This window comes from Cupressus sempervirens, chromosome 9 (assembly GCF_028749045.1).
Source record: "Cupressus sempervirens isolate cs-2001-9-10 chromosome 9, ASM2874904v1, whole genome shotgun sequence".
Taxonomy (NCBI): Eukaryota; Viridiplantae; Streptophyta; class Pinopsida; order Cupressales; family Cupressaceae; genus Cupressus; species Cupressus sempervirens.
The window spans coordinates 537743876-537754134 of NC_143126.1; the positions used below are offsets into that span (position 1 = coordinate 537743876).

The 10259-nt window shown below is 37.2% G+C and overlaps 1 protein-coding gene across 6 annotated transcripts; it reads right to left on the reverse strand.

Moving 5' to 3' along the window:
• Positions 1 to 206: 206 nt before the first annotated feature.
• Positions 207 to 10037, reverse strand: LOC149539726 (protein MOTHER of FT and TFL1-like). Of its 6 annotated transcripts, XM_089800926.1 has the most exons (6): positions 9610 to 10037; positions 5510 to 5574; positions 5265 to 5311; positions 2953 to 4057; positions 957 to 2823; positions 207 to 853 (listed from the first exon to the last, which is right to left on the reverse strand). In XM_089800926.1, exons 2-4 carry the CDS (start codon positions 5570 to 5572, stop codon positions 3955 to 3957), a joined length of 213 nt encoding a protein of 70 aa, XP_089657052.1. In that variant the 5' UTR covers positions 5573 to 5574; positions 9610 to 10037; the 3' UTR covers positions 207 to 853; positions 957 to 2823; positions 2953 to 3954. The 6 variants fall into 6 exon arrangements, 4 of the variants coding, with proteins under 4 accessions (XP_089657052.1, XP_089657051.1, XP_089657053.1 ...); XM_089800925.1 differs by having other exon boundaries at positions 957 to 4057; XM_089800927.1 differs by lacking the exon at positions 9610 to 10037 and having other exon boundaries at positions 207 to 807; positions 957 to 1004; positions 1135 to 4057; positions 5510 to 5579.
• Between the last annotated feature and the right edge of the window lie 222 nt (positions 10038 to 10259).

The following is a 10259-nucleotide window of genomic DNA, read 5'->3' on the forward strand; positions in this document are numbered from 1 at the left end:
GCAGGGTTGCAGTATAGTGGTTGGGACTGTGTTCAAACCTCAACAGGCATAGATTCCCATGACTGTGGGTGTGAGGGAAGGAGTTAGGCCTCACAGTTGGCAAGAATCATCCAACCCAAAAAATACCCTGATCTATAACAGTTCATATTTTAAAAAAAGGTAAATACATTACCGAGCAGATAAGCATTAAATTTTGAATCCGAAGCTTCCAAAAGACACACAGCTAAAACTTAAAGGAATGTAAACACAAAAGTTCAAATCATGAGAACTTAAATCCCAGGGATTGTGGTTAACCGTAACAAGGCATTTTCTCGATAGTGTCATTTAGCTATAATCCACCACCCCAATAAGATGGCCCATAAGTTCACAGGTGCTGTGTCTGACAAACGTGTAGTATGACCCAAGTTCAAAAATACTATGAATGTTGTCTTACTCAACACAGCATTAAGGCAACCAATAATTACACCCAAGATTAACATAAACTTTGGAAAAGGTTTTGAGCCACTCCTGATTGGCGACTTTGAATCAGGTGTGGAACTTTCTGAACCACTGGATTACTTTTGGGCAGAAAACCCAACAGTTTTATAGTCAACAGATGTGATGTGATTTCCAATGTACCATAGTCAACAGATGTGTGATTTCCAATGTACCATAGCAACATGTCATCACCACAGCATCTGCCCACTTGAGCTGCCCATCATGTGTATGTCGTGGCAATCTGGAACAGTCAGGTTCTTGAACCTGATATGTATGCCCAGGGCATTTTTTCTGGCTCATCCCTATCTCATCTGTACCATTTAAGGAAGCCTGAAATGGCAGTGGGAAAAAGACAGTCATCGTTCAGATAAACCACCTAAAAATGAAGACAAATATTTGTTAGTTTTTAATTTAAGGACACTCAGCTGTAAAAATGAATTAATCATCCTTCGCATTAAAGTACAGGCAAGGAACCCCACCTATGTCAGATGAAGGAATGAATGTTTCAGCTAAGTGAAGTATAGGGGCTGGCAAAACTCAACGTCAAAAAATCCAACATAAGAATTCTGTTGGCATAAGACACTTCCAGTGGCTGAATCTGCAATGTAAAAGTCTATCAGCTAATAAAAACTCTTGCAACAGAATTTACAAGCTTACCCAGCAAATCTGTGTAGGGTATCTCTAGATTGAGATGATCGTATTTGAGCATGCTGTGAATCAAAATCAGGCTATATTGTGAGATCTCTGGTTGTGAACAGTTTATATTTTCACAGCGTAACATAATTATGTACCTGGATATGATCTGTCATATTGATTCAAATAAATTTCAACAGAATTTTCTACCCAAAACTATTAAACTGCAAAGCCCTCATCTGTACTACCATTATGTAACAATTTCAATTCCACTAGACCCCATGAGAAGTTACAAGATTTTTTTTTAAAAAGTTCCCTTTATATATTATGTAACTATTGACAGGAAATTAGATTTGCTTGCAGCAAGTCCTCCATGTGCTGATCCCTCCAGTGAGGTAAACATGCAGTGCCTTTTGTACTTCTGGCCTATTCAGATATATTGTAGCTTCATCTTGAACACAAATATCTGGCTCTACTCCTTTGATTTATATTCTAGCCCTGTTACCCTGCTAGCAAATGCTTCATTAATTTAGTGAAATCTTGGTGATAGTGTATATAGCTTTTTCGTGAAATTAATGAAAGCAACAAAAAACATTAGCTCTGAGAAATTTAGACTGCATGACAACAGAGGAGACACAGATGTCGAGAGTCACATAGTGGCTATTGATGTTTGGCTGATTTCCACGTCAATGATTGTAAAACTGTAAATCTGCTAGAATATATTGGAAACCCTGTCACTGTAGAATTCATATGTATAGTGAGCAATGGTGCAGTCTTTAATCATCATTTTGTAGTTGAAATCAGATATAAGAATGTGCGACCAGTAGTGGGTTGCCTGTTTGCACATTATCCCATCACACTGAGCTTACAGTAACCTAGCAGATCATAAAAATGGTGATATTTTTCCCAAAAGTTTTTTTTATTGAGGCATCTAATGAAGGACTCTAATGAGTTTTTTATAGTCTTCTGCCCTTTTGGTATCTGTAATAACCATTTTTAACACCTAATTCAGATTAGAAGTAGAATTCTGTTTTTTGGGTTTGCTTTTGTTTAACTAGGTCCTGGTTCATATTCCTTGCTGGAAAGTTTTAGAGACTTGGTTTGTATTCAACATCATACTAACATCTGAGTTACAGTAGAAGAACTTGTTCCTACATGATTAGATACAGGATATTGAAACACAAATGTCATAGAGGAGGTTCATGGCAATTGCACAAGTGTGTTAGTGGTTGAATAACCTAGCTGATTGAGTGAGTGGAGTTATATCTTCCTGGGCCCCTGCCACGACTTCACTACAATGTCATGAGAACAGGCAAAAAATAGGGTGCTTCAGATGCCATCTATACAGATATAGAATTAAAGCGTCCTAGGATCAGAGGCTCAAACAAGAATTGATGGACTCAGAAGTCTGTCTCTGTTGGAAGATCACACTTTTCATATGCTAGGTATGGCAAGCGAACATACCAAATTTCTTCAATGAGTGAAAAAGAGATAAAATGTGAACAAAACAAAAACATGTGATCTTAAATGCTCACTTGGAAAGAAGAATTCCAATAATTTTGGTTTCTGCATGTGGCGGGCCCTATCTAACCTCTTTTAGAACATTAACCTTTCATTCAACATAGAATAATACATACAGCCATACCCTTCAATTCGAAGACCTCCCCATTTTCTGTTAGCCCTAACAATCTGCCAGCTGAGGAATAAAGTGCCCTGTTTCAAAACAACTAGGCAATAAAACACTAAAAGCAGTATGAACAGAAAATACTCTACGATATCAGCTGAGGAAGCAGTATGTACATGAAAGCACTCTCACAAAATAATGAAGCATATATAACAAACCTCCTCACATGCGGAAGGTGATCACACAGTACGAATTGCCCTGCTGAAGTGGGATTCACCTTGGTATAAATCCAAACCCTCAATGATATGCAAAATTCTGACACTGCTGATGTAAGTTCAACAATGTTGGAATAAGTTAGTATACTAGTTTTTTTGTTTGGGGAACAGTCCTATTAAATATACACATTTCAATAGTTTCTATGACATATTGATAGGAAAGAAAAGAGAAAGGCTACCATATGATAATAACTTAATAATATGGTTTATAAGTATCAGATAATCTAATATTTCAAATAAATTCATCATGATAGCTATAAATGCACCTTTTTGACCCTTGAAAAACACAGTTTGAATACCCTCTGTTTTCAAGCCGAACAGAGAGTCATATTAGATTAGTAAAGTTATGTGTCATTTTACCACCAACAAACAGTTTGTGTCATTCTTTTTCATTCTAAATGGAACTTTTGCCCTAATTAGTGTATTTTGATTACCATTTCAGCGAATACTTGGCTTCCCACTCCAACTTTATCTTCTTCAAGTGTGGCCAATCCTTATGATGAAGGAAGCAAACAAGTATCCACTAAAACAGTAATTGAAATACACTACTTAGCACAGAAATTTCTTTAGAGTGAAATAAAAGACAACCTATTCGTTGATGGTGAAATAGCATATTATTATGGTGAACCAATATAAGACCTTCCTCCTCAACTTAAAAAATACAGGATAGCCAAATTGTGTTTCTCAAAGGTCATAAAGGCGCATTTATAAGTGATGTGATGGATTTAACCAAAGTATTTGATTGTTTAATATTTAAAGACCACATTATCAAGTGATTATCATATGATAAATGTTCTCCTTTCTTTCCTTTCTTCCCTATCAATTTATTAGTCTCGGAAGAAAAATCATTCAAAGGTGTAAATTTAGGACTGTTCCTCCAAACAAAGAAACAAGTGTGCAGGCTTATTCCAACATTGTTGAGTTTTACACCAACAGTTTGAGAAACTATAATAAACCATTTACTATGCCATAATAAGAATTCCCATTTAGAAGTGGCAACAAAATGAAATGTTCAGGGACTGGGCCTCCAAGGATATCAGTCACCAGCCTGCAACAACATTACGATTAACTTAATCAGTTGCCTAACTGCTAAATTAAGAAACATTTTTCAAACCCTAATTAGAATACTTGACCAGTTTATATTGATAACTTAAAAAGCTCTGGAGATCACACAGAATCCAAAGCGTGACACACTTTTGACGCATGTAGTTACATCAAAGAACAAATGGCTTTATCTCAACATTATCCCAAACTTTTTGTTCTCTCAACAAGTATTTTTCAAAAGAAACTTTAAATTATTCCCCAAAAGTAGACTGCCTTCAAAAGATCTGAACAATCTTGAAGCAAACTACATGGGCAGTTGCTAAAAAGGATCTAGAACATGTGAGAACATAGATGTAATTTTGTTGGGAAAGGCACACTGCGAGCTAATTGGCCATTGTCGGGCTGCATATGTTCATCTACTAAAGAAAAGTAGATCAAATAGTCTCACCAAATGACTCTCTAGATAACAAACACATCCTCAGAAAATTTTAAAAACATTCTAGATAGAACAACCAGCGTCATCCAAAACACTGAAAGCAGATAATCCCAGCCTAGAAGACTCTGGAATAGACGGCAAGTCCTGGCCTAAAAGGACTCCAGAACATATGGGTGCCCGACAAAAGAACTTCCAATCAGACTTTCATGAAAATTCTTGTGCCATAATGTAGGCCAACGCTACTTTTAAGACAGAATTGAAAAGATATTTGCAGTTACAACATTTAGAAAACAATAATTATTTAGACAAAACCTTGAGATGGGATGTGAAAATTTTACTTTCCATCCCAAAACACAAAAACCCACCAAATCTCAAAAGCGGAAAACCTGGAAAGATTAATTAAACTCTATAAAACTTTGAAATGTATATAATCTTAAGAGAAAGAATGCTTCAAAAGTTATATAAACCAGCGAGTAAAATTAGCCTGCTTTTCAAATTCGTTTCGACTCTAAAAACGTTCTACATGTATATCATGTTAACAGAGAATGCTTCAAAACATTGTATAAGCAAAATTAGCCTGCTTTACAATTTTGTTTTAGAGCTACAACAATGATCTTAAAAGTGTATTCATATAGCAGGTTCAAAAGACTAATTTGGCCTAAATGCAAGCATATGCACTTAAAATTAGGTCCTGCAGAGCAATTCATTTTAAAAATTGACTCAACTGATGCTAGAGGCCATTAATTCTTACGACCAATGGGTTGATGATGCATACCAGTGGATCCACTCTCGCAAATTGGGCTCACTTGGGTCAGTCATCACCTGACCGATGCATGCATCCAAACCAAACCATTAAGCAAACCGTTCACAATTTTTGCTTAGACACAATAACGTTAAAACAGCCAAGATCTTAAATCAAACAAACATGAAGAATTTTGTTATGCAAAATCCACACACTAATTTAACCTAATCATAAACAAAACAACATAATGGAATGTAGTACCAGAGTGAAGAGAATACCATGGTATCTTCCTTCATGTGATTTGAACATTTGGGTAGTTCACAGAAAGATCTCACAGCCATTGGTGGTTGTTAGTGTAGTTTTTTATTTTTCCTATTTTGCTAGGTTTTTCCTACACTTTTAATAATCTCGCTTAGGTTAATAAAGCATGTCTTATTAGGTGAATGGTTGTGGGGTGTCATCTTCCTACATGTGAGCATCCATTAGCTATCTTGGGAAGATACTTTGCTATCTTTAGTCCGATAGATGGTTGCTCCTCATTGGTTGGTGTTGCCACCTCCTCCCTCTTCCTAGCCTATATAAGCATGCTACCTGGCTTGTATTTGCATATCTTGTTTTTGCATCCTCTTAATGCTATTTTGCTTCCAGCATTTGCATTACTCTCTTGGAGACTAACTCTATGATGCTATTTTGATTTTGTATCATTTGCATTCATAGTTTAGATATTTACTCTTTGCACTAGTTTTCTGGGTTATTAATCTTTTCAGATTCTAACATGGTATCAGAGCTTTTCTATGTGCAAGAGTAGATTTTAGTTTCCTTATTTGAGAGATTCGGGGGGGGGAAATAAACTTTATTGTAATTTTTTGAAAAAGGAAGTCTGCTCTTCTCTTGCATCTTTGGATGATCCTGAGAATCAGAAAAGTTTTGACAAAAACAGTTTTTCTCTGGGGTTTCAATCTCAAATTTGACAACCAACTTGCATATTTGGAGTTTTCAATCAGTTTTGCAGGTTCCAGCATGCCATTGATGGACTTAAGAAGCTGATCCAGAATTTGCATGTCATATTTTGGTTGCTGGGGTCGTTTTCTGATTTTTGGAGCCGTTTTTTACTGTTAAAAGCGTCTGATTTACACTACAACAACATCTTCTGTTCATCAGCAAGAAAAACGCTTTCTGAGTTTTGTTCGCAGCCCCGAAAAACCATCTGGGTATCTTCTAGATTTTGCATGCAAGTTGTATATTTTTCAAAATCGAGCATGCAAAGCTACAGCCATACCCCTCTCCGTTGGCAGCCACAGATTTGAATGCAGTTTTCAAATGTCTCGTTCTTGCTCATACGGACTCCGATTTTGATGATTCTTGTTATGAACTTGGCTATTTTTTTGTGCTCTATCCACTAGTGGAGTTTTTTTTTATTTTCATGCATAAATTCTTCAGAAATTGCAGATTCTTAGCCGTGACTGTGCACAGTTCTCGTTTTGGAAACTTCGGAGGATCATAACTTTCTCATACGACCTCGTATCGAGGTGATTCTTTTTTTGAAAGTGCATGATTTTTCGAGTAGATCACATTGGTGCTATTTGTTTCCTTGATTATTGTGCCCAAGTTTCACTTCTAGCATATGCTCTTCATGAGGGTTTGTAATGCATTGAAATCAAGACCACTAAGTAATTCTTTCTAGTGGTAGTTGTAAATGCACTAAAATAAAGTGCCAAATCATATTTCTTTGAGGGGGGGTTCTTTGATTGAGTAAAGAGGGGGGGGGCATTGTCGTGGCTGGGTTCTCTTCTTTTTAACATTTCTTCTCTGCATTTCTTCATCATGGATCAAACAAATATGCCCATCCTAACTCCATACAATTACTTTGAGTGGAAATCACGCATGATAATTCACTTAAAGAAAGCTGGATTAAATAGGATAACTATGGGACTTGAAACTGAACCTACTAAAGATGAAGACAAGCCTAAGTGGTTTAACAAATGTGATGAGGCATATGGAACATTGTGTTTGTCTGTTTCTCCTGACTTGCTATTTCACATTGAGTCTTTGGATACACCAAATGAAGTATGGACAAAGCTAGAGACACTATTTGGCACACAAGATTCAATGAGGGGTCATATGTTGGAAAATGAATTAATTAGTTTGAGTCCAGGCAATTTCAACACAATCCAAGATTTCTTCACCAAATTGAAATCACTAAGGCTACAGTTAAAACAATGTGGAATTGAAAAGAAAGATGAACAACTGATTCTTAGTATTCTCTCTAAGCTAAGTTCAGAATATTCTGTGTTTGTCTCTACCTTCTATGCTACTAAGGGTGCACTTGGTACTCAATTCACCATGCCATCTTTAGATGATTTTGCTATCAATCTCACTCGAGAACAGGACAAGCTAATCCAGATGGGCATTCTTAAGTCCTCTAAGTCACATGCCTTGGCTGCCAACCAAGGCACAAAAGAACAACAAGGACAAAGTAGTAACAACAATAGTAAGGACAAGAAACAAAAGAATAGCGAGGAGAAGAAGGATCAGATGCCAGTTTCTTCAAAAGCAACTATTGATACACCATCTTCCAAGGGCGATAAACCTAAGAAAGAAAAGGTCAAATGTGCTTATTGTAAAAGACCTGGTCATGATGAACATAAATGTTTGCAGAAACAACTTGATCACTTGACATACATTCTTGAGAAGAATAATATCAGTGTTCCTGAGTCTATCAAACAAAGTTCTAATGAAGGGTCTAACGAAGAAAAAGAAAACAACAAGGGGAAAGGAAAGGGCAAGGCCCTTTTTGCAGTTGCTTCCTCACCATCCACTTGGGTTCTTAATTCGGGTGCTTCACACCACATGGCTTCATCTAAGGAAGAAATTGCATCCTTGGAGCAATGTACTATGCCTTCTATGTTGATGGGTGACAACACTCCTATTGAGGTGTGTGGGAGAGGGTCTGTTGATGTGGGGGATGGCACATTCCATGATGTTCCTTATGTACCCTCATTGTCAACTAATCTCCTATCGGTACACCAGATCACTCACACAGGTTTAGGCAAGTGGGTTGAGTTCACTCCTGATTCAGTGGAGATACGTGAGTTGCACAATGATTCTACAATTGTAGTTGGGAGAGCAGATCATCAGTCAAGACTCTATATGTTTTCTCACCTTGTTCCTGATCCTCCTTTGACTATTTTTATCACTCACTCTAATGATGTGAGCAGATTATGGCATGAGCAATTTGGCCATCTTAACTTCCACTACTTGCATCAGCTTAACCAGCAGAGCATGGTCACAGGGTTGCCTTCTACTTTGACATTGGAGTCACTTGGAATACATGATAGATCTTCTAATGGGTCAGATTCACTTGAGCAGTCTTCTACCTCCACTTTTGATGCAGAGAGTGATTCAGAGGACTCACCTCCTTCCTCTCCTAGTCATCATTCACAGATTGATGATTCTCCTCTAGATTCTCCATCTTCTGGTCCACTTTGGGCTAGACAGACCTTGCAGTTTGCAGGTGATTGGGTTGGGGATCCATCAGACACCAAGCAAACTCGTTCACAATTCCAGGATGCTCTACATATCTTCATTGCTACTGCCTCAAATCCACAGTCCTTTCATGAGGCTTCTAGTATTTTTGAGTGGGATACAGCTATGCAGGAAGAGTATAGTTCCTTGATGAGGAACCACACTTGGGATCTTGTCTTTTTTTCTAAGGGAAGAAAAATTGTTCGATGTAAGTGGATCTACCGGACAAAATTTGCAAGCTTTGCTGGAGGTGCAGGATGCTACATCTTTTGGGGGGGCCTCTTCCTCTCACTTGGAGTCCTAATTTTCTTTGGGGAGTCTCTTTTCTCTCTCTTTTGGGGGAATTTTATGTACATGGGTACCTCATCAGGCTTGACTTGCCGGGACCCATTTCTACATCCACCTAAGCTTCACTTATGGGGGGGTGTTAGTGTAGTTTTTTATTTTTCCTATTTTGCTAGGTTTTTCCTACACTTTTAATAATCTCGCTTAGGTTAATAAAGCATGTCTTATTAGGTGAATGGTTGTGAGGTGTTATCTTCCTACATGTGAGCATCCATTAGCTATCTTGGAAAGATACTTTGCTATCTTTAGTCCGATAGATGGTTGCTCCTCATTGGTTGGTGTTGCCACCTCCTCCCTCTTCCTAGCCTATATAAGCATGCTACCTGGCTTGTATTTGCATATCTTGTTTTTGCATCCTCTTAATGTTATTTTGCTTCCAGCATTTGCATTACTCTCTTGGAGACTAACTCTATGATGCTATTTTGATTTTGTATCATTTGCATTCATAGTTTAGATATTTACTCTTTGCACTAGTTTTCTGGGTTATTAATCTTTTCAGATTCTAACAGTGGTCTTCTTTGTTCCACAGTAAACAGCCAAATTTACAGAGAGCACAAAAAAGTCTATGACTCTCCTTGCTACTTGAATGAGCCATTTCCATAGAAGTTCCTTCTTCCCTTCCTTTAAAGAAAAAGAGGAACCAACAAAACTCTGATATGGTTGGATTTGGCCAGGAAGACAAGGGTTTGGATTTGGTCACCAAAAGATTTGTGGATCGATTGAATCCAGCAAAGAGCGGATTTATGAGCTCTTTCCTGCTGTTGGGCTGCAAATTGGTAGGTGTTCGTATATATAAATGCTCTGTCAATGTGAAAACAGAGAATGAACTTATCCGACGCACTGGGATAGCTTCACCGAGGCTCTTTGCATAGGATTCCTTTTCAACTTTTTTAATAATCAAAGTAATATCAAAGAGAAAGTAATGTCGGTAGCAAATTAAGAAAATGCGACATTACTTTGTTTCCTTTGCATTGGATTATTCTCAACTTTCGGTTGTCACCGGGCCTTCTTTGGAATGAGTAAAAGTGAATTCTTTTTATGACTTTTTTTGGGATCATTTTGATATCTTTTATTTTATATTTTAAGGTAAATATTAATTGTCTTTTTTAAAATAATATGTAAATAATTTATTTACTATTTCAAAATATATTTTATTAT